The sequence below is a fragment of the Nipponia nippon genome, unplaced genomic scaffold, assembly GCF_047370975.1.
Source record: "Nipponia nippon isolate SJK-2023a ecotype South Korea unplaced genomic scaffold, ASM4737097v1 scaffold_4, whole genome shotgun sequence".
NCBI classification, from domain to species: Eukaryota; Metazoa; Chordata; class Aves; order Pelecaniformes; family Threskiornithidae; genus Nipponia; species Nipponia nippon.
This window is the reverse complement of record NW_028262358.1, coordinates 53,506,299-53,531,641: the sequence shown is the minus strand read 5'-3', so window position 1 is coordinate 53,531,641 and position 25,343 is coordinate 53,506,299. Positions and strand designations below refer to the sequence as shown.

The 25,343-nt window shown below is 40.7% G+C and overlaps 1 protein-coding gene across 3 annotated transcripts in view; it reads right to left on the bottom strand.

Moving 5' to 3' along the window:
- Positions 1-25,343, bottom strand: part of GRM1 (glutamate metabotropic receptor 1) — a 195,024-nt gene that overhangs the window by 55,353 nt on the left and 114,328 nt on the right. For all 3 annotated transcript variants that reach the window (XM_087776109.1, XM_087776113.1, XM_087776110.1), the window contains exon 4: positions 15,033-15,268. In XM_087776109.1, coding sequence (XP_087632235.1) covers positions 15,033-15,268 — 236 coding nt within the window. The remainder of the gene's footprint in view (positions 1-15,032; positions 15,269-25,343) is intronic.

Below are 25,343 nucleotides of genomic sequence, written 5' to 3'. Positions count from 1 at the left end.
CAGATGTCTAACACCTAAACTTTAGAAGATTAGTCCCCTTTTTAGATATACTATACACCACCAGTGCCCTCAGTTTCCTTGTCTGTTTTTGTGAGGATGCCACATTATTCTTCAGCGTTCGAAAAGAAGTGTCTTCCTTTTGTCTCTGCCTCTGTGTCAGAAGCAGTGGGGAAAGATTTTAATTAAATTTACTTTCTTCGTTCTCCATATCATGTTATGTAAGCACATTAAGGCTTTAAGAGCTTAGTGTCAAAGACTCCAGAATGAGGCTGGCATACACAAATACAACAGTGCCACAGCGAAGCTGAAATATTATGAGGAGAAATGACTGCACAAGCTGCTGACTCACTCATTAATCAGATGCAGGGAGAGTCTCCGAGTCGCTAGGCACTGGACAGGAGAAAGGGGACTGAGCAAATGCTGCCAGCCCTACGCCAAGTCTGACCTCGCAGGTCCAGCCCATACGCTGTGCAACTTGGGAGCAAAACAAAAGGAAAGTGATCTCTTCCTAACTGCTTCTGTCTTTCCCAGCCTACAACCTTTGCTTAGCAGACACAAGAGCCTGAAGCTCACTCCCCCTCCCTGCCCTTTCTGCCTCTCCCCATGGACATTCAGATTCTCACACAGCTATATGACTCCAGGAAAAGCAGATCTGAGATGTAAACATCAAGTGACAATGCACATAACTCATGCTCGCACTGTGGGAGATGACAAAGTTGTGTTCAAATGTGCCTGTGCCCAAGAGAGCAGAGAGCACTTTCCTCTTACGTCTCTTTTCTAGTGACCCAAAGAAGCTAAGCAGGGGATGACAAGACTGTCATTTCCCAAAGGCTGGATGCAGCTTCAAGCAAATGGGAAGAGTAGGCATGCCTGATGGCTGTACCTGACAGTGCTGGGGTGAGCGGGCAGAGCATGTCTGGGGGAGATATTATATATTCACAAACACTCCCAGCTGATGTGCAATGCTGCAGCCCCTCTCTGCCTTTGGAAGAGGAAAGAAGGAAGGAAGGAAGGAAGCTGGAGGCCTTTGCAGCAGCTGGCAACGTGGCTTTGCCAGCACTGCGTCACTGGAGTGGGAAGCAGGTGAGAGCAAAACAGGCCTGTGGTGGAGAAGAAGTTCCTTTTCCCCTTCTCCATAAATCTGCATTGCCTGCTCTGTCTTTTGTGTTGGCTAGCAGTAAAAGAAAGGACTCGAAGGGAAATACAATATACCACCTAAGGGCCATGCTAACAGTACAGCTGTCTGCGTGCCAGCCACCCCAGGAGACGGCTGCCTCTTCCTTCACTAGGCTGCCCCTACTGCAAGGTGTAGCTCTGTACCATCACAGGTTTGCAATCTACACAGATTGTCCCCGTATCCTATCAGTCAGAGCTGAAAGAAACTCATCACAGAGTTGAAAATTTGCAAGAATATGTATCCACAGAAAGTATTTTTAGCAATAGGAAAAAGAGCAGGAAACTGGATAAGAAGAAGAGAACTTTCCTTGCAAGTTAATGTATATGGCATATGCTGTTAAATACAGGTCTGGAGAGATCCACTTATAGCAGATGGCTTGACAGAACCTCACCAGCCTAATAAAGCTTCTGTAGGGGATGACAGTATGGCCTGAAGCCTCTGTGTTTCTTCCCACTGGGCTAAAATTCTTCATAAGGAATTTTACTTAAGAAAAAAACTAGGGTTTATGGCCCTGTGAGGATGATTTGCTGAGATTCTTTCTCCTCTAAACAAGCCTGCAAGCTGGTATTTGAAACCTCTTCTGTACATATCCACTGCTATAAGCTGTTAAAGCCTTGGCAGGAAATTTTAGCATTGCTTCTCTTTGTTCCTACCTTTTAGTGGAATGATCATGATGAAATAGCTCTGCAGTGAAGACAGTTTTTTAATGAAACAGAAACTGAAGGATACACAGAGTATAGCTCAGTGCAGGGTAAAAAACCAGGGCCCTTCAAAACAAAAAGAAAGATGCACACCCGTGATATTTGTATGTGTTATTGCAATGAAATCAGCTTGAGAAATAAAATTCACAGAATGTCCAACAGTGAAGCAACATAACCAAAAATTGACAAGAAGCTTAAGTTGTAAGGTTATTGATTACCTCATTTTGGCTATTATCTTAATTCCTGTCCTTTGGAATTAATAGACTGGAAAACAACAGAGGAAAATAACTGTCCCTATTTGAGATAAATCAATTTCTGTGTCTTGGCCTCCCAGGCAAACACAGTTCAGTATCAGTTCAAATGGTTTGAAAAGAAACATGACTTTGTATTTATGTGCCATCCTTTTCATGGCTGCATTCATGCACCGAACTGGGACTATACTTACAACTGCCATAATGCACATTATGAACATAATGCAAAATTATGAACATTCATTATTATGTACATTCTAATGAAGATGCTTGGAATTAACTCCATCATGAAGCAAGTAAGCTGTAAAGATACTTGATGATCATAAACCCCCCCCAATATTTGGCCCTTCTAGCTTATGGAAATTAATCCCTGAATAAAATACTGTGATCACCTATTGGAAGACTCATGGAACTGACTGGGAATCTGGAATGGAATAACAGTGGCTTATTAGTATCTACGGTCAAATACCCAAATGTAATATTCAAGGCTTAAAACTAGAAGTCGAGAAAACTCTGCTTGTGATTCTGAACTTGGGGAATCCATCAAGTTGGAAGCAGTTTAGGCTTAAAAAAAAATCTACTCTAATTCAGGTACTTAGGACATAACATTAAATAACATGTTCATTCTAGAAACAGGCAACATAGAAGATAATCTGAAGTGATTCCAGCGCCTTTCTTAGAGACAGAGAGTAATTATTATGAGAGATTGACACATAATTATTATGATTAATTTGTTTTTTTTAAAAGCTGGACTGTGTACAAACTGCCTGCTAAATGACCACAACATGTTCTATTATTTATTTGAAATTATTATTTAACTTCTGCAGCAAGACATTACTTCTCAGCTCCTATTTTAATTAGAAATGAATATTTCATCTTATGAACAGGAATAAAATATGCCAGCTGATTTTTTTTTTGTTCCTTGATTGAATGGTTTGTACACGTAATCAGCAAAGACACTGATTTCAAATCACAATATAGCATTTGAAATCCATCTTATTATTTCGTTAGCTGACTAAAATTTAATGCTGACGAAGGCATTTGGGCGATCATGCTCAGCCTTTGCATTTAAAGGACATAGGCAATAGCAGAGTTATTTTAATGGAAGATTCACAAACAGGTTGAATGGAAAGGAGGGCTTTTGCCCTATCTGATCCTGGTCAGAGGCCATACTCTGATCTGGCAGCATGATCCCCCAGTCCCAATTTATTCTTTGACTTTGATTCTTTCTTTCTTTAAATTATTTTCTCTTCTTTTCTTCTGTTCCCTTTCTTGGGAATATGACAACAGGGAATTCAATTTGTTGCTCTTACTGTGTGTCCTATAGCTTCTCCTGTCAGTCCCAGTCCAACAATAAACTATCTCTGAGCCTCTCACTCAGACTCTGCAGGGTCCCACAAGTGCCCATGCTCCCAAAGCCTCAGGCACTGTTTTAATGTGATTGGTTATTATCGCAGGGACCTTGGATGTGCCTGTTTCTCTTGCTTGCTTTACAGCCTTCCTCCAGTGCCATTCTGGATCCTGACCCAGTCTCTCTAAGGACAGGATTCCACAGAGCCCATTTTCTATATGACCTGAACTCCTGTGGAGAAACTATTAAAAAGAAAGAAAACCCAACCTTCAGTCTTTCCCTCAGGTAGCTATGTAACCTTGCTGCCTTATTCACACACTCTATTAAAGACATATTTAGAACTACTATTCTTAACAGATTTATTATTTGGAACAAGTCTAGCAGATAATGAGTTGCTGCTACTCTTACATGAGACAGGAGTGAACACACTTAAAATCTAATTCCTTTATGAATGTAAAGAAATATTTGCAGATTTTAATGTTATTTGGCCAGCTCTAATCATGCTTTTTACTCTTAATAAAAAAAAAAAAAGTTGTGTCAGATACCCTTACAGCTATCCTATTATAACACACAATGATGGAAAAATGAAAAGCACGGGAAATAGGACTGATTAAATTTCAAGTGTCATGCTTTTGATATGAAGCCTGAGACTTTATCTGAAAGAAAGAGACAGAACTCAGTAATTGTGCTGCAGCTTTCAGAACATTAACCCTCTTAGATACTTAAATTAGGAACCCGAATACATATTCAGGCAGCTAATTAATTGACTTGATTAATACCTGAACTTCTCTAGTTACTGTTGACTTCCATGGGAATTATGGGAGATCAGTACCCTTAAAAATCAGGCCAATTTATCTAGGTCTCAAAGCATGCACTTCAGGAGCCTAATTTTGGGCATCTTCATCAGAAAATGCTGGTTCAGAATTGAAAATAAGCAACCTTCATATTAACCATAGAAGGTATTACCACTGAATGGGGCAAAGAAGTTAACAGAAATCTAGTCTCAGTATATGTTAAATATTTGTCAACAGTACAACAAACAAAACTATTAGTCAGGGTCTTTAGATCAGAGTGGAAAAATATGATGAAAATAATAAAATACACATTCATTAACCTATCTTCTCTGGAGATCTGTGCTCCTGTCTGGCATGGAGACAGCAAATGGGACAAATTACATAGACTCTTCTCTGTCCATTGATTTAGACCTACAGACATCTAAGTACTAGCTCATGGTCGTCAGTGTATGGGCATGAGATCCTGAGGACTTCAAAGGTATGAGTCAATATCTCATGTTAACATCAGACCAAGCACACCCCTCATGGTAGGATACCAGCCCGTGGCTGGCAGGCACAGACTAGCTGGCCTAACTGGTCTTTTCCTATTTTAAATTCCAGTGGTTCTGTATGACTCTGAAGAATAGTCAGGAAAGATATCTAATATTTATCAGGCTTTAAAACACTATTGATTTAAGATGGGTTTCAGAATTCTTGCATGACAGCGTACCACCCATCAGCCAGTACTATTGGTTTTCTTGTTTTGTTATTATTCTAAAAGAACAAACCACTTCTTCCTCACTTCTGTTCACTTCTGTTCTTAATGTTAAGGTGGTATTAAGAACACCAGCATTAGCTACCCAGTATAAATCAATATGAACACCAATATGTCTCACTTCTGCAGAAATATAGCTCCCTCCAAATTTCTCCTTTGCCAAGTTTACTGTTGGCTTTATGTTGGTTTTTTGTTTGTTTGTTTTTGTTTTTAAATAGACCATATCCTCATACAAGAAACCTCCTGTCTGAAGGGCTAGCTTCCTGAAACCACATGATTGCGTGCTGATGGGGTGGATTTCACATGTGCAACGTGAGTAATTGCTGCGCGTCCAGACTACGCAGCAGCCCTGCAGCCACACAGTTGCTCTCAGAGACTCCGCTTGCTTCCCAGGATCAACAGCAGCTGCTGCAGCTGCTCTGGAGCTGAGGAACAAAATGGCCTCTGCCACTCTAACTAGTGCCTGGTTGGACCATGTTATAATTTAACAGATCACACCCACACTTTTTGATCTAAATTGAGTGTAGTTTTCAAATGATTGTTAGGAGGATCCAAATATTCCCTTGTAACCCTTGCAATATGCAATGCATTAATTGCAAATACACAGATCACAAAGATCCACTTTATTTTCCCCTTAACTGGACATATGCCCAGAGCTGTGTTTAAGTACAGTATCACAGAAAAGATTCATTTTAAAGCTAAGCTAAGATTAGAAGCTTCTGAATGACGTCTGCAAATCAGAAGATAAAATAAGTGGCCCTAATCTTTATTCACATATTAAATTCAACAGAAAAGCAGAAGCAGGATTCGTTCAGATCTGAAAGAATTTAAAAAGCATTCATTTTAGCACACCTCCTTTTTTCCTGGGTGTAGCCAAATGTGACAATGCAGAAAAAAAGGGCTATCCAGCCCAGCCAAACCCAAATTACTGAAGTACTTGAGATCTCACAAGAAAATGGGCCCTTGTGATGTGAATTTTTAAACAAAATAAACCTGGAAAAGCAGGCAGAGTAAACTGGCCTTTGTAGAAAGTAGACAGCTTACTGCATATCATGATGTGTAGAGTGCTATTGCTTCGAAGAGAACAGCCCTGGTTTTCCATCCCTATAGAGCTAAGCCTGAATCTAGCACTAAATTAAAGATTCGAACTTGCAGGTTCCTCCAAAGCTGCTTTCTATTATATGAATCTCAAAAATCTGAGCTGAAGGAAACCTTTGGAAATCATCTTGTCTTGCACCTTGCTGTGCTGCAGTGGCTCTCTGGCTTAGCCAGCAGCCCAGCCTAGCTGCAGTAGCTGCTTTCATTATTTTTCACTAGTTCCCTCCACGCTAGCAGACTTCTGCACTTCCCCAGACCTCCCAGTATGAGTGGGAAAACAGAAATTTATTCTGCCAATGCTACTCTTTGGAGCACGCACCTTCCATCAGGTTATTCTCCCTGTGGATACCAATGCAGCTTATTCTGAGTAGGAAAGTTTGTGGTTTGTATGGTTCAAGTTTTACTACTCAGGCTCATAATTTATTGTTCTTTATGCCACTGCTTGCCCAAGATCTATTAAGAGGAACCCATTTATTTTAAGAACTCTATTGGCTATTTTTCAAAAAATATCCTTGTGCACTAAGGGTATCTCTGGGCTGCAGCTAGACATGTGTGAGTGTGTGGGTTTGTGCCTACACATGATAGCCTCTACTGTATCTCCTTTGCACCTGTATTTATGGGGTAATACTGCCAGTAATGACAACCCGTAAAATTGCAAGCTGAGTTTAAAGACTTTCCACCTACAGGTAAAGGAGGAAAGGGAAGATATGATCTAATGAAAGACCAAGAGGACTGACAGAAGGCAGTTGCCCTTGTTTCCAGATCAGTTACTTGTGTTATTTCATCTGGTTTACTTACTGATTTCATTAAATGCTTGTATCTAGGCTAATTGTTCTGATGCCTGACCTGCACAAACAATTGATTTCTAGGAACAAGACAATTAATTTTAATTGTGTGCTTTTGTCCTCACCACACTCCTGATAGAAGTTCAAAGCACCTGTGATAGTCTGAACAGTCAGGAGTGTCCCCGTCACTCTCCAGGCACAGGAGACAGGAGCCCCAAGGAGGCACAAGGGAGCAACGTTATGTGTCCTGTTCCTTTGCAGCAGGTTTCCTCTTGTAATGGAGAAGCCTGAATGTCACAAGCATACCCAAGGATTGTTTTAATCCTAGAGGTGGAAACTTTGACTGTTAAAACCCACAGTGGAAAATGGAGGTGTAAATACTAGATTCTGAAAACTTTTGTCATATCCTGCTTTAATATGTATATGTTCTGCAAACTGTCTTCTATGCTGTTTACAAAGCTATATGTAGACTGCTTCTTTCCTTTATTTGATGATGATCTCATTTTTTCATGGATCCCAAAAGAAGAAAAATATTTATTGTTATTGTATTTTGATTGACAGCCTCATTTAACAGTATTTTTTGAAATATAAAATATTAGATAAATGTAGTTGCTTTCTTCCAAACACAGAAATAAAAAGCTAGAAGCAAATGAACAAAAACCTGACCATAGATAATGTCTTCTCCAAATAATTCATATGATTTATCACAGATAAGCATATTATTAATATTCCTCTTCTTTAAGCCTTAAAAACTGTCTGCAACCTTGTCTGGGAAATAAAATGAGAATACTGCTCTCCTGTCTTATCTGCTGTAAAAAAGCCTTCACTAAAAAGTGTAGCAACTAGAGTTCTTTCAGACAAGTTGTCCCTAATAGGCTTCATTCCAGGTGCCCATGAAATTGATATCAGTTTTGATCACTGCTGTGGGATGAATCCTAGGATCTCCTGCCTCATACTGAGGACAAAGAGAGTGACACAGGACTCAGCTCCTTCTCTGCCACAGGGACCTAAGTATATAATGGGAATCCAGAGCAGGGGTTAGGGAGGGCAAGTCACAGGATACATAAGGTAAGACACATCTTGAAGAAGTCATGGCATGTCAATAGCTTGATTCCTTCTTCAAAAGCTTGTGAATGTGTCTCCTATATACTGCACAGGTGAGTTACAAGCAGTGACTGACCTGGCAGAGTGTGTGCTTAGGCTATTGTCTTATAATTAACTTTTCTGACGTATTGTAGTGAAAGTAGCTCCTACTCTATGTGCTTCTGCTGATGCAAAGTCTCATGGGACAGGTGCTCCATGGGGGAGCCTTGCAGACGTTGAGATTAAAGGGATGTTCTCAGAGAAGCACCTACGAGCACCTCTGACACAGCAGAATGAGCCCTGATAATGTCTGCTGGATCTAATTTGTCCAACTCACAACATGACCTGAAACAGTCTGAAAACCACTCAGACCAACTGTCACTGGAAATGAATTCACCCTTTCAGCAAAGTGTAGAAAAAAACAAGTACACATCCAGGGGTGCTTTGTCCACTGATATGAGAAAATGAGGGTCCCATGTTATCTCATATAAATTCATCAAAACTAAGATGGGTCTTGAGAAAAAAATCCTTGATTAAGAGAAGCTCTGAACTACAACACTGGTGGACTGGATGTAGTCTGAAAGATGCATCATCCTGGGTTGTACTGATAGCACAGCCAGTGACTGTGGCATGTGATTACCTCCTCACTACCACCACCCTTTACTTTGCACTCATCAGGGTGCATCTAGAATACTGCATACAGCTTGTCAACCCCCAGTACAGAAAGACACTGATAACCTGGAGCACATTCAGCAGAGGGCCATCAAGATGATATGGAGCTCCAGTCCTTGCCCTTTGAGGACAGGCTGAAGGACTTGTGCTTGTTCAGCCTGGAGAAGAGATGGCTGTGGGGGAACCTTACAACAGCCCCTCATTACCTACACATTGGTTATCGAGAAGAAAGAGACAGGTTCTTCATGGTGAAGCATGGTGGGAGGATAAGAGACGATGGGCATAACTCAAAACAAGGGAGGTTCAGCCTGGATATGAGGCAAAACTTTTTCACATTTAAGTAGTGAAACGGGTTGCCCAGAGATGCTGTGCCACCTTCATCCTTGGAGGTTTTCAAGGCCCCAGTGAATAAAACTCATAGCTTACCCTGCTTTGAGCAGGAGGTTGGACCACAGTCTTCCTGAGCTACCTTCCAGACTGAGTGATTCTGTGATTCTGTGACTCTGGCTGCACTCAGACTGATTGTTTGGAGATCTCTTGGGCTGAGACAGGAATTAGCAGATAAAGCAATCCTTACAGCATGACCAAGGTATGAGTAAGCATCCTACAGGGAACTTGGACTGTGACCTCCTTTGGAACAAAAAAAATCTGCATTTCTTGTTCTTGTCCACCACAAATATGTTCACTAACAAATAATCCTTATCCTCAAAGATCAATTGAATCAATGAATGAATCATGAATTGCCCACTTTGTTCCCCTTTGCTCTGTTGAAAAATGTCTGTGCTGATTGCCTGCCAATGTATTTTGTTGTCCCAGCAGATGAACTGCTGTGAATATAATCTGATGTTTGCATCAGTTCCATAACCAATTTCATAACTGTCTCTTGTGGTGCAGAGGAGTACTCATCCCACCTGGTTTACATAAACTACAGCCATTGTATTATCTGCCAGGAGGTGAATAAGGCATTCTGTAAAAGAGCAGTTAGACCTCCGTACAAGCGTTTGCACTGCACTGAGTTCTACACCACTTCTGTGTGAGTGTGACTTGCATTTAATTCTGGCCTATGTGGGCTCACCAAGTCCAACAGAGAAATATTTATCACTGTAGTTTCATGGGGAGAAAACCACTACCGTTAGGACTATTCTGTCAGATTAGGGAAGAGAAAACATCTTACAGAGCTGTTGGAAGGGTGTCTGAACTCTGTTGCCTGACATACAAGGTCTATCACCTAATCTTGCTGTCAGCATACAATCTCCATACAATCTCCAAAATGAGGAAAAAGCTGAGTTGTCTGGTGAACTGAGACAAGTTGTGACTGTTGCTTGGGGCAGTGCCTAAGGTTGTGGGCTAAGGGAACTTAGTGTCAGGTCCATCCTGAGTTAGGTAGCTTCTTAGTGTTTCAAATTCAGGAACAGCTTTTTTTCTGTTAGTGTTAAAATGGTCTGCTCTGTTCTGACTTTTCATCTGAAAGGCATGAAGAATGGTGTGAAGTTCTGAACCTCACGATGAGTCAGGGCTCCATGCAGAGTTGCGGGACACGCTTTGTTTCCTAAAGAATGTAGCTACTACATGGAAAACATTGAAACTACCTTAGTGGCATGGACAGTTTAAGAAGAAGAACTCGGTACTGCAAGTGTTTTTTGCCTGCTAGATATCAAGGAAACTACAGGACCATGGTCATATAGAAATACCTCTTTTCTACTGTGGTGAGTTTATCTTGGCTGGCTGGCAGGTGCCCACCAGGCCACTCTCTTACTCCCCCTCCTCAGCAGGACAGGGGAAAGAAAATAAAATTAAAAACTCATGGGTCAAAATAAAGGCAGTTTAATAAAGAAAAGCAAAGGCCATGCATGGAAGCAAAGGAGAACAAAAAGATTTATTCTCTACCTCCATCAGCAGGTGATGGCCAGCCACTTCCTGGGAAGCAGGGCCTCAGTATGTAGTGATTGCTTCAGAAGACGAATGCCTTAATAATGAATGCCCCAACTCCTCCTCCTTTCTCTTAGCTTTTATTGCTGAGCACGACATCATATGGTAGGGAAACTTTGGTCAGTTTGGGTCAGCTGTCCTGGCTACGTCCCCTCCCAGCCTCTTGCCCACTCCCAGCCTACTGGCCTTTGAGGGGAGGGTGGGGGGGTGGAGAGACAGCCTCAGTGCTGTGTGAGCACTGCTCAGCAGTGGCCAAAACACTGGTGTGTTATCAACACCTTTCTAGCTACAAATGCAAAGCACAGCACTATGAGGGCTGCGAGGGAAAAATTAATGCCATCCCAGCCAGATCCAATACATCTACATATAAAAAAATGTCTAGACTTGAATCCTATTGTGTTGAGGAAGAATATCTCCTATAGCATAGAGAGAAAGAGGGAGAGAGGGAGAGGGAGAAGGAGAGAGGCATTCCCTTATGAGAGCCATTTGGGTACAACATTAGCAAAGAATGAGTCAAAACCAGTTCCCACTCATTTGGCTGCCACCCAAGTGGGAAAAGCAAGTTGTTTAATTTTTGCAAGAAGGGATGATCCAAAAGACCAGTCATTGCAAAACTCTCGATGATTGTCTTCTCTTCCCAAAAATTTGCGCTACTGCCATGTAGTCGTAGTACATCCAGATGAGCTATTCTGAAAATGTGGCCAATTGTTAGGCATCCCACAGACTTCACAGAGTAGAACACGCTTGGAGTTGCTTCTTTCCAGTAGTGCTTAGACCAGGTAGACTTTTCTTCCCCAAAATTAGGCGTGTACATTCAGAGCTCAGTGTAAGATGAGAATTCCTGAAGCACAACATCAGTCTTCTCAGGGACTGAATGTGGGAATTCAAGCAGTAATTCCTGTCATCAGAGAAGGGGGATTTCTAGGAACTGGCTTTCCCTTGCTTCGTAGAGAGCCTGCAATCCCAAGCTAGTGCTGACTCAACAGTAACAGGGTGTGAGAAATTGCAAATGCAGCAGCTGTAATTGCTTGAAGAGAAGTCCTTGCATATCCATGAATGCTAAAAATTGAACTTCACATTCCAGTGGCAATTCTGAATAAATCACTCAGTAAAGTGATTAGGTTGTATATGAGCAAATTATACTGGGCAGGCAGTAATTGAAGATTCTCAAATACAAACTTTGTAATTAATCTCCTTTTCAAAATGGATAGGTCCAAGTATTCTGAATCTTTTTTAATAAGGTAGTCAGCGAACAACACTGCCTTTTCTTTTTTTGTTTCTGGCTGCTCCTAGGCAACCCACTGCTGGGTAAATACAAATACACTATGCTCCCCTAAATATCACAAGTATTTTTGTCCTTGGTTTTCTTTTTCATTAGATAGTTTCCTGAGATGTTAACTCTCCAGACATGGAAGATGAGCTTGAGCAGTCTACTGCCTTTGAATCAATTTCTGTCTATGAAAAAGTATGGGTGTGCTTTGTTTTCAATAAGGGCTACCAGTGCACTTCTGGAATACAGAACAGATCAGGACCCAAAGATAGTCACAATGCATGCTAATAATGTGCATGGACTCCTGGGACTACGGGCGACTCAGCTTTTTCCATAATGCAGGGCCTTGTTACAAGAATATGGATGGTATACTGTCAAGTAAGAGTGAAAGCTTTTAGATATAATGGAGTTAAGGCGCTTAATACCAGTATTGAATACTGATAATTTTCCTGGGGTGATGCAGTAGTAGCAGCAGTACTTAAATCTGTAGTACCACAAAGAAGTCAGAACTTCATCTATTGGCACTTTTAATGGATTTCAAATATTAGTGCTTATTATTTATTGAGCAGCCTGGATTCTCTCCTACAAATTTGTGCATGGAGATACTTTGTGAAGGAGCGAAGAGGTAATTCAGACTCCTTTTTTTACAGAGAGTTTGTGAAAAGGCCTGTCTCCAAGCCTGTGAGAGGTAAAGAAGGCAGTTTCTTGGCACTGTCATACTAGACCTCCTTGGAGAGAAAGGCTCCACCAGCAAGCTTCGAAGCTGCTAGTATTCGAAGTGACATTCTTAACCCTGCAGAAAAGTCAAAAAGATATGTGTGCAGAAAGCTCTGGTAGTGCCAGTCACCAGTCAGCTCTGTACAGTTAAAGAAAAATAAATGCAATATTTTATTGCACCCAGACTTGCTGGGGACATGTAGGTCTCTTGATTCTGTAGGTATGCCATTACTGGGAATAGATACCTTGTGGTACTTCCCTTTGGTGATTTGGGACATTTATGAACTTCTTAGTTGTGTGTGATAAGCCTGAGGGTTATCAGGGGTTCACCAACGAATTTAAGAGCTGATTGCTTGTCAGCAAAGCCTAAAAGGTATCGCACACTTTGAGGCTTCATGCAAAAAGTTACAGCTTTTTAGAGGGAAAGATATTTGAGTGCCTGAATTGTGACTATTACCTGCCAGAGTCTACCAATGTAGACAAATGTTTTTGTGTTTCACTAGTATTATTGGAATGTAGTGGTTCCTGTCTCTGATACCTGACACCTTGAGAAGCACAGAACACCAGGGCATGCAAGTAAAGGTCCCTCTGCAGCACCCTCTCCAATGTCCAGTGGCTGCAATCCTGGGATGTCCTGAGCCAGTTTTGGGTGGTGTTTTGTTTTTTATTTCCATAAAACAGCCCTGATTGGTTTTGTTCCATGAATTTGTTTAACTGCTTTTTGGCTCAAGTACAGTTTGAGTCTACAGCAACCACTGTCTGAAAACTCATCTACACAGTCTGTGCAGAAGTACCCCATCTTGGCTGTTTTGAACTCGCCACCTGGTATTTGCCTTTGATGCAGCAGATGAAGAATGACTTTGCTCGTTCAGACTAAAGTTTTTAGTTTCATAACCAAACAGAGGCTGGATAACAAGCTACCCATGTTCAGAACAGCTGCTGAGATTTTCTCAGAAGTGAGACTTTTTTATAGAGTATCAGCATGAAATTTATTTACATGAATGGAATGACCAAAACAATGCAATTTTAAGCTTCTTTTCTTAAGAAAGAAGGCTATGCATTTGCACTGGTAATCCATCATTCAGCCTTCCCTTAGTAATTTCTGCCCTTGCTGGCCTATATTAACTCCTTTGTCTGAGTTGAAGCAGTCTCAAAACCACTTAAATATATACACCATAAATCAACATTTTGGTAGAGTCCAAAGTTAATGACTCCTTTGAGGAAAAACTATCAGTATAACCTCAACATTTATTTAGCCCGTCTGGCTTGCCATTAGCCCCTCAGCACCCAGATGGGCAAGCCTGTCTGCCAGTCAGCACATCAGGCCAGTGTTGAGTCAGTGACAGTATTTGGTGATATGTCTTAGATGTTAATAGGAGAACTGGGGGGAAACAAAAGGTAATGTGGAAGGTGTTGTTAAGAAGCGTTACTGATGGAGAAGGAAAGAACTAGAAACACTATGGGCATTCAGCTCAGGGAGCACATGAAGACCAACTGAGATTACTGCTATGGGATAAAAGGGGTGGAGACATAAAGAACAGGACACAAATCCATGGGAAGCCAGTCTTCATTAGTTTTGTTTCTAATGGAATAACTCCCTTACTATCAGAATATACCTTTTTGACTAGAAATGAAATATTTACAAACGACAAACAAAATACTTGCAAAAATTATTTGGCAAGTATTTTACAGAAAATGGATCACCTCTCACTCAATTTACTAATAAATTTAATCTTACTGAAACATTTTAGTTTATTTTATCAGATTCTGCCATGGAAGAGAAAACCTGTCTATGCACAGAAACAATTCTCTTGCTATGAGGTGAGAGTTACTTCTATCTGTAGGACAACGTGTTTTTTATATGAGTGCTACATAGTGGAAACAAACTATAAATGCTTTAATGGGTGAAGAAAAGAAAGGGTGAAGCAGATAACTGGCCAATTTTAAGAATAATCAATTTTTCCTTAAAATTTGTTTTCTGCCATCATATTTTCTATGAATTTCCTGATTATTCAGCTGATCAGAAAAGCTGGCTTTGAGAAAAAAAGTTTAAATTTGTTCCTATTTTTGTTAAAATTTAATGGTTACTTATTTTTTACAAGTCATATTACAAACTTGGACACTATTGTCAGGCTCAGCATAGTCCTAAAACACAAAAAGGGAAAAAGTCACTCTATAACAGAGCAGAACTAAACTGAGAGGAGGCTGTGCAACCAGTGCCAGACATACTCTTGCAAGAGCTGGGATTTATATCTGTACAATTTGGGGTTGGGACTTTTCACTGGTGCTTTATACATTTAAAAAAACAAACCAAAACAAACCAAAACAAAAAAAACCAAAAAAAACAAAACAAACAAACAAACAAAAAAAACCCCACCACACAAAATAAACCCTAAAGACAAATTTTTGTCAGAGCACAGATTCAAACAGGAAAATAGTTGACAGTTTACCAGTGCAGTTCTTCTGGAAGTTGGGATTCTCTAGCGGGTGCCCTGGGATGCGGCACTGAAATCTGTGCTGCCAGAACTCAGGAAACCAGGGGTTGCGGGTGTTCGTGTCCAGACGCAGCTTCAGATAGTAGTCATCAAATGACAAGACCTCTGGAGACTGCAGTTTGATAGTGATGCCTCCGTTTGCCTCAGGTTCGTAACCTTCAATGACTTCATCTCTGTCTGCCCAACCATCACTGAAAAGAGGCAAGAAAACACTTATTACACAAAGACAGGAAGCTTGTTTTGAAAAAGCAACCAGCCAAAGGCAGGCCAGCACCCTTGGGAGCAAGTGATTAAGGGGGAATCTAAAGGTACATCTAAAATTCAGGCAGAGAGGGAAAGCAGAAAGCACAGTGATGGAGACTTGTAATGAGCAGTCTGACTGATTTCATGCAGAGTCCTCATTAACTCATCTGGAATGATGAGGATTTATCCTTGTCCCTCTGGAAAGGATTTTTGGGCATAGTTTCTGGTGTGATGTCTTTATGACTGAAGAGATTCTGCCTTATTTAGGCTGTCCTGTAAGGGGTGGAAACTGAAAGAATTAATATCAATGGAAAGGAAACTGAGCCAGGATCCTGGGTGTTTTGCAGAAGAGATCTCAGCATGCATGGATCTTACAGCTAGAAGAGTAATTCAAATCAAACATAAAGTGAGAAATGCATTGTGTTGGAAGAGAATGGAATAAGAATACTTGATAAAGTTAACCAAACTAAAAAGAAAACCACATGCTATTCTTGCACTGCATGGGATTTGTAATAACATGTTTGGTTTTTTTTCTTTTTTTTTTTAAACAAACAATGTCTTTCTCTTTTACTTCTCTGTTTATTCATGTAAGAGATACTTTTAAACACCTGAAGATAAAACTCTTTCCTGACAACATTATTTCATGGAAAGCCTATTTTAACAGGTTTGAACAAAGTCCGTTGGGCTTAGCATCTGAATTTTAGTTTAGTTCTTTTAACAAGAAGTCCATTGATTTAGTGTCATTCTCCAGTTCTTATTAGGGTCCCCTAAGAACAGTGCTATTATGGTCTAATTTAAGTGCAAATATAAGTCGGCCATTGCTTAATTTTAATATGCTGGGCGTGTCATGAGAGAAATAGATTGTTCTGGCACCTCAGACCTAGCTCTATCCACTCAGAATCAAATCAGTGGCACTGCTGCCATGAAAAGCAGACAGATGAAGCACTTCCAGCGGCAAAGAGATCAAGAGGAAAAATGCAATTGACCACTAAGAGAGAAGTCTCTGTTTCACCCAAAAGAGGCTTGCATCCTGAACTCCAGACGGACTAAAAGAAGGTCCTTGTTAGGAGCCTCTTACACACAGCCTTGAGAAGAGCGGCAGGGTGCAGACCATACCAGCTGAGGGCATTTATGAGACACTCAGCATAGATGTGCCTGGGACTCCGCAAAGGAAAACAGACAAGGTTTGAAGTAGCAAGCTCTGTCACAGTCCTAGGCAAACAGGTGTAAAGTGACTATGCATTGGGCACGTGTGAGTCTTTGGTCCCCAGACATCAGACTGAACAGCTGCATGGTTTAGCTGACATTCACGTTAACTGCTGCATCTGTGCCGTAGGCACCTGGAAAAAAATGGCAGGTCTCCATGGAAAAACAGGAAAGTCCATGTACTGAATGCTTTCCATATGGGACACATGACCCCAGCCTCTATTACAGGAAGTTATTTAAGTCATGGGACACCTGGCAGCTCACTGACTGAGTGATCAACAGACTCCTTTCAACCTGGGCCCGGGGACCCACAAAGCTATACTTTAAGACGGCACTACATGGCACCTTTGAGCCAGGATTTCTTCTTTGTTTCCCCCTTTGCCAAAGCCTTGCAGTAGAACTGCCCAAAATTTCTGAGCTTACAAACCACTGACCAATATCTTCATATAGCCAAGCAGCATGAGATACACCTATATGCATGTTGCATCTCACGTGTGGTATAGGTGGAGAGCAGGGGGAGGCGCAAGGAGTAGGTCACAGGAGGGAGACAGCCATGGCTGAAGAGTCCTGCTGGGGAATAGAGGTGGGCATGATGCGGTATCCCAAAGTGACTCTCTCTGCCAGGCTGAACCCAGCATCATCAGCTGGGTCACTTCTTCCCACAGTCAGGGATGCGGGTTACTCGGGTCCTGCCCTTGTACCAATATAGCCTGAATGATAAGCACGTGGCACAGCCTTGGCCTGACAGCTGCTCTTGAATTGCTACAGGAGTGCACAGGGTTCAAAAGTCACAATTTGTCCATCCCTGCTCCCTGCCCCAGTAGACTGCCTTGTGTTTTGGAGACGGAAAGAAGCCACAGCTCATCCTCTCTGAATCCCCCCACTCCTCACTTGTCCATGTGATGAGGGCAACGAGTAAAATGTACCGTGCACCCTGACTGCTTCATGATGGACCACAGTCTAGATAACCCTACAAAGGTAAAACCAGGAGAATGAACTTTCTGGATTTCACATAATTCAAGCCAGAGAAAAAGACACAATATTTATTTCTTCTTATGTGGGGGAAAAACAAGCAAGAGGTCACTCTTACAGCATAAGTAATTGAGTCCTAATTGCATGATTACTTCATTATTTGTCACAATGTTTATGGCTTGCAAACTGTAGACTCAAGCAGAAACATTAGTGAGCCAAAAAGATCAAGTAAATTGGGCCATTTTTTATAAGACTTTCTAGAAAGGAGGTAGTTTCTCTACTCCTTGGATTCCTACCAGCCAAACATTAGAGTGATTTATTTCCTCTCCCCTGTAAGTTTGGCTTGGAAAATTGCCACATTCACTCTGAAGGCAAAGCAGAGCAATTCTGCAAAGGCAAGAGAAAGTGTATTTCAAGTTCTCTGAGGGCAGCTGATGGAAAAGTTCCCCTAGATTGAAACACAGATTGTCACCTAATATTTCCTTGTCTCTTTCTGGCCCCAAATGATTTTTGTTCTCTCTTCAATTTCCTCAAATTGTTAAATCTGTCTGATAAGTTTTGTGTGCAGTGAAATGTGAAGAAAAGGCACCGGAATCAGAGAAAAAAGTTCATATGTGTTGCAGTTGGGAGCTTTCCTCTACTTTCGGTAAAGTCAAGGAAGCAAAAAGGAGTCCTCTGGTCTCTTAGGGGACCCCTGCCATGCTGGTGGCTGCAGGCTGGCTGTGCCGAAAGGTGCCCTAAGGGGGCCATGCAGCCCTACCAGCAGCCGTGGGAGGATTCTCAGAGACCTAAGATCCTGTTATAATCTCTGCTTGTATCTCTTTTCACTGTGAAGAAAGAAAGAGAGAAAGAGAGAAAGAGAGAAAGAGAGAAAGAGAGAAAGAGAGAAAGAGAGAAAGAGAGAAAGAAAGAAAGAAAGAAAGAAAGAAAGAAAGAAAGAAAGAAAGAAAGAAAGAAAGAAAGAAAGAAAGAAAGAAAGAAAGAAAGAAAGAAAGAAAGAAAGAAAGAAAGAAAGAAAGAAAGAAAGAGGATTGTCTGGGAACTGTGCATCTTTAGTGCTGTATAAATAAATGGCTAGTGTTCCAGAAGACAATGATAAAAAAACTGACATTTCTAATGCTGGGCAACAGCACGATACTGATGTCCAGATGACAGTGTGCATGTCAGTGACAGAATCACAAGACCAATAGCTGATTCAACGGAGAAAAAAAATCTCATTAAAAAAAGGCAGTGCATACTATTCTTTGATTGTCAGAATCAAGTCCTTTCCACCTACTTTTCTTCTTTTATCCTGCTAAGTAGCAAGCAGCACCAGAGGTAACACTTTTTGCAAAACCATCTTTATGTGTGCCTTTACTGCCAGTTTCAGAAGGTGGCCCAATATCCATCACCCAAACTGCCTTCCCTGATGAGTGTCCATTGTAGGTTTTGTGTGACTTTCTGGCCTTGAAATGTGCCAGGTATCTTGTGCAACAGTTGATCTGAAGCTCTGTGAGGGGGTTGAAAGTGTGAAGACAGAAACAGTGAGGGAGGGACAAATGTGTGGGTGTCAAACCAGCAACCACTCTGTTCGTTCATAGAAGAGAAAGAACCAACTGCTTTTGTTACAGTTTTGTGGTGTTTATCACAATCAAAACCGTCACTGATATTCTGCAAGCTACTCTCTGTCCAGGTCCCAGTCTGGTGGCTGACATTCATAATGCCAAATCCAAATTTCAGCATTCAGTCACAAACAAAAATCAAGCAGAAAGGGAAAAAGCCCAGAGCTACCCCACCTAGCTTCAGAAGTCCCATTTCCCATTATCACAGACTGAGTTTGAAGAAACAAAGCTATTTTTTTCTTAACCAGTTTACTATTCTGCTAATGTGTGACAATGGACATTTCTGAATTGTGGCTTCAGCATCTTAGCCTGTCTGTATTTTCCAAACTGCAGACACATATATTCCTGTGACTGAAATACCAGGAGAAATGTAATGGATTTCCAATTTCCTCTCCTCTTCCAAACATGAACACTGTCAGCTGCTTTTCACAAGGGCTGATGAGACAACCAGCAATCAGGCTTTCTATTTTCATCTCCTCAGGACTTAACTCTTAAACTATGCAGCAGCAGCTCTGCTTTGCTTCCCCACACAGCACTCAGAGCATTCCTATTCCAGATGCTTTTTCCAAATAAGCAAACACACAAAAAGAAAACATGCTGTTGTTTATGAAGACTACTTGCCCTGTGATTATTGTAGGAGGTAGCATCCTTTCACAGGTAAACAAAATGACAAACATTTGTCAGTTGTGGACACTGACGGGCAATTTGATCCCTGCACCCTTATAAGGCTTGATCTGATGGACCAAAGCTGTAGAAGGCAACTGATTTAGACTCCTCTGTCTGGAGGGCTGCATCACTGGCAGCTTTGTCAACTCCCTTTGCATTAGCTAAGGTAATGTTTTATTAAGAACTGTGCATTCATGATAAGGTTTTTTTTTTATGCTCTATTGGCCAAGTCATAAAATATATAAAAGAAATTAAGAGCAAAAAGCCCTTTATAAATGCTAAATGAATTCTTTTTGCAATAATCCTTCTGCCTACGGCAGATATTCTTGTCATTATAAAACCAAATAAATCAATCATATTAAAATAATTTCCATCTCTTTATTGGACAGGTTCTGTTCGTGTGCTAGTGGATATTTTCATTCACTTTGAAAACAATGTTACATGTAGCTATACCTATGTAAATTGGAAACATTAGTTTCAAACTTTCAACCTTCACAGAGGTTCCCTGCAGATATCCCACTCAGGTAGGGCAGCAGGGCCCCAGGTGACCATAAATGCCACACAAAAGCATCAGAGTCTGTATTCTTGCCTTTCTCTTTCCGCAAAACTAAAGCCCATGTCAATATACTTTCCTTGTCACGTTGATATACATTCCCACAGAGCATGTTTCTGAATGCCTTCTTACCATTGCTCTCAAGGCTGCCAGCTGGCCTGCTGTTATGTTAAACTTCTAATAGATTTAAATATGAGGACAGCACCACTCAAAGAATTCGGCATTCAATAATGTGCCATGCCATTTTGTTACATATGTCAATATCTTTATTTTTAAGGACGATGATTATATGCTGGATTATATAAATAAAAGACTGGACATTTGGCTTGGAAAGTGCTTTTTGCAAAACCGTCTTTCTGTGTGGTGGTCAGACACTGCTTATTTAGAGGCATTTCAAAACACTACAAACCCCTAAATAGTGATAACTGGAGTTAAATAATTTGTTATTTGGTTTTGATAAATGCCAGTGCTCTGGATTTCCAGAGCCAGTCAGACCTGGAAGCCTGCAAATTCAATTTTCTCTTTTTGTAAAAGTCTTTTCTGACAGCACCCCACTGGAAAATCCAGCATGGATTCTCCTGCCTGCATGCAGGAGTTGTTCGACTGTGACGGCCTCCTGCCTGCTCTTCTGGCAGAACGGATGGAAACTCAGAGCTCAGCATAAGGCCAACCCAGAAAGTACCAGTGTGGCAGGCGGAATAATTTCATGGGCAGCTCCACCAAAAAGATCGGTGTTGCTACTTGATACGAGCACAGGTGGCAGAATCAGGCCCGGAGTAATTTGCAAACAGTACTCTAGCTGGCTGCTTAGCTGCCCTCTTCTGGGAGTAGACTTTTAAAAAAATTCTTTATTTCACCAGCCTGATGTACTGGAAAGAAAATATACAATTACCTTATTGTGAAGGAGGATGGACCTATTCTCTGGCAATAAGGAACTCTACCAAAGATATTCAGTGTCTGTGTAACACATGCCTCCAACAGAAGATGCCATGTAAGGAAAATTGAAACTGTCCAATATTCACAAGTCAGCAACTGGCAAAGTGACTTTCCTCCTTAGGCTTATCAGTCAATCCCAGTGGTCACCAATGTCAGCCGAAAGGTGCTGATCGTTATTGTTAATGAGCATTATTTCAAACGTGAGAAAAAAAGACCATTTTTGCACTCATTCATACTGCTAATTCATCAGTACTACATACCTGCATTGAAAGGTGGGAGAGCTTTCCTCAGTTGCCAAACCATGAACCCTTAAAAAGCATAGTTTTACTTTTACATGTGTGACAAGCCCTGGCAATATTAGGAGATTAGTCCCATGGCTACAGATAAGCCTGTATCTCACTGCTGGCAAGACTAGGCTGAAAGGCCGTATACTGTCATGCTATAACCTGAGGCTTGCTGAGCACTGACTGACCGACCTCCTTAAAACCAGAAGAATCAAATTCACCAAATCTTGTCAGCTGAAAGAAAAAAAAAGAGGGTTTCTAGGCCAGTAGTTTTGCTCCTGTAGGCATAGATGGAGGTAGGCAGGAGTCATCACCTTTCCAAGCCGCCTGTCTTTTGCAGCAGGCATCACAAGGTACCGTGAGATTTGTACCCATTCCCTTTCCCCACAAACTGTGCTTGGCTCAAATGTACCTTGAATTCCAGCCTTTAGATTTCTTCTAGTTGTTGACCTTCATAGGTCAGTCCTGACTCAAATCAGCTGAAAGCAGCATGGGAATATCAGCTCTGCAAACTGGAAGCAGGAGGAGAAAACCACTGAAGGGAGGGCAATGAAAAATAAGGAGAGAGAAGATTGCTGCCTTGACAATCTCCCACACACACAAGAGAAGATACAAGAGGAGCATGTGGTGCCAGACTGTGCAGTTACTGATTTTAGACTCATAACTCACACAGTGCTACTATGCCACTGTGGGTTGTAATCCTGCCATGGACTATAGATTGAAGAGCATGTCAAACCTGGTCAGGACTTGGGCTGGACATCTCTAGAGACCACCAGCATGACTCACAAAGAGACTGGTATGATTTATCAGTCAACCCCGCTCCCTTTGAGACAGATACATGTACCCACCATGGTTTGAACTCTAATGTCCTACAGGAGGTGCTATTTTCTGAGAGAAATTGGAAGATGAAGTTTAAAAATAATTCCCAAGGCCACTTTCTGCAAGCGCTTTGTCATATTTCTTAGTAAATTTTCTGTTCTTGCCAGGTTCTGTTTCATAACATTGTGTACACAATTTTTCACTTCTCATCCATGATTACTGAAGGCGCACAGTCACAGTAGCACATTAGTTCTTAAATTTTATGCAAGCAAAAATTGTTCGTAAGGGTTTCCAATTTTTATTTACTGAATCAGTGGATTTTTTTGAATGAGTGACACTCTGTTAAGAATCTAAGCTGATAAATGATAGGCCATTATGTTTCAAATGATTATCATTCACTTTTGCGTGAATTTTCAGAGTTTTTGCACCGTTCATTTAAAAAATGTAGATTATAACCTTGTGGACCATGACGGATTGTATTTTGCAAATATGTGTTTAGGAAGGTTTTAATTATCATATGCGGTGCATATATTTGCATGCAATTTACATAATGTAATTTAACTGCCTATCATGCAGGCGTTATCTTGAGGAGTCTTTACTGTGAAGATTCTTGACATGGTTGGCATGTGCAGCTTTTTGTAAACGTAGTTGCTGCTTTCACGCAGGAAAGGTTTTACCATTCTCAAGGGTGCACAATGGTGCATATCTTGGAAAATCAGCAACCATACATATACTCTCTAAGGCAATAGCTGATTTTTCAAAAAGTGTACACATGCTTTCACCCCAGACTGTCAAGAGGCTTGAATCCTTGCTCTGCATATTTGAAATTCACAACATGAGGCATCATGAAAGTGCAATATCTTTTCCAAATGAAAGCACGTTTGTAGGGAGGAGGAGAGTATACAATTTTAAACAAACACACACAAATAGGAAGCCTTAATCTTAACATTGTGCCTCATATAAGGTGCTCCTGGGCTCTAATATGTGCAGCCAAATCCAAGATTTTTAATATCTTATTAATACACCCAAATCTGAAAATAGAGAGTTTATCTTTGCTTCGCTGTACCAGATCCTGGGGATTTTTGTTTACCCCCTTGCTGCTGCTGTGCTGCAAATTATGTGCAAGAAGACTCCACTGAACAATGAATATGGATAGTAAGAGGTAGTTCCTGCCATGGAGAGCTCAACTGTAGTCCCTTTTCAGGGAGGATAGTTAGAAAGAAATAGTCTTGTTAAGACTTCCATCCTGTCTGAAAGTCTTAGAGACTGAGGTCTTTTCTGTGCAAACCTGCAAAGGCATAAAGGGGAATAGAGTGCTTCCTATCTCTGCTTCAGCCAACTACAAACTACTCAAGTCTCAGGGCCAGATCTGAAGAACTGGAAAGAGAGACACCATATGGAGGGGAAACAGGCTAGAAATACACAGCAAGGTACAGGTATACATACAGGAAAGAGAACAGCTAAAGACACAGCCCTCTCCGCGCTATGCCACTCCAGCAGAGCTTGCTGGATGCTTGGATGTGAATTTGTTGCGATTCCTAAAAGATTAATTTATAGATGTCTCCCTTAACCACAAGTAGAAAAAGGAGAAGCACTTTTCCTTTCTTCTCTCCTTGCTTTGTTTGTTGAGGTGCTGAGAAACAGGGAAATAGAGAAACATCTTAGAAACACAGTTCCATCTCCGTTTTCACACAAACTCTGCTGAGCTCAAAAATACCTTGAATTTCAGCCTTTAGATTTCTCCAAGATGTTGACTTTCATAGGATAGTCCAGAATTTTCTTTCACTAGTTTATATTCTTATGCGATTCCCTCAAGCCATCCCTTACTGTAACCATCTCATATGATAATGCTTAAGAGAAATATACACAGAGTTTACAGGCCTTTTTTCAAAGGAAATCAAATTTCAAATATGCAGATCTAAAGAGGACATCCTACATCTTGCATCAGGTTGCTATTACTGGTTTGCATATATCCTATTTCCATACCTGTACAAGGTTTCTGGAATGCTATTTCCACACTCATGCTTGAAAACTGAACCTTTACACACATATTTATGCACGAATTCTCATTGCTTTGATAGCCCTTCAATGAAACCATGTCTGCAGAGGAACTGGTAGCCATAGATAAGAGGATGCTATCCATTCTATACCAAAGCATACTAACATGGGCTTCAAAATATCAGATTGAATAAAATAGAAGACAAAAGGTGAAATATGATGAAACCCATGATAAAATCACAAAACTTGTGAAGCTATTAGTCAAAGTTAACATGTATTAGAAGAATATTTCCATAAACAGCTGTTTCTATTTCTACCAAAGCTATTTTAAATTTGGTGATATCTGCCATTCTTTCTTTTTCACTTTCTGTGGATATTTGAAAATTCAGATTACTGTGAATGTTTATGAATAAGGTATTTTCCACTCAAATATTCATAAATTGTTCATTTGGAATTATATATTGATATGGAAAATACCCAGTTCATACTGGGCTAGTGAGCTGCCTAGGCACCTAAACCTTTCCAGTGAGAGAATCAAGTAATACTTTAAGGTTTTCATAGAATAAATAAAGTAAAATCATTAGACTTCAGTAACATACTAACACAGCATTGCATTGTGTCTGAAATGAACAGCTCATGAACCACTTGCAAACCAAGAAACCAATGAATAATTTGAATAATGAATTCACCTGAAAATTAAGCAATCTTTTCACAGTTACTCAACATTAAAATAGGTGTAATGCTTTGAATATTTTTTTAATAATCCACTTTGTTCAGGCAATACTATTATACTTGACCCAAAGCAACTGTTACAGAGCACTTTAAAAATATATAAAAGTATTATTGATTTACTCTTCTACACTTATTGCTGTCTTAAAGTCATAAATGTTTATGCATGTAGCTACACAGATATGAAATAAGAAATCTAAGTACAATCATCTGCCTGTCTAAACCAAACTTAGTTCAACATCGCCCAGCTAACCTCTAA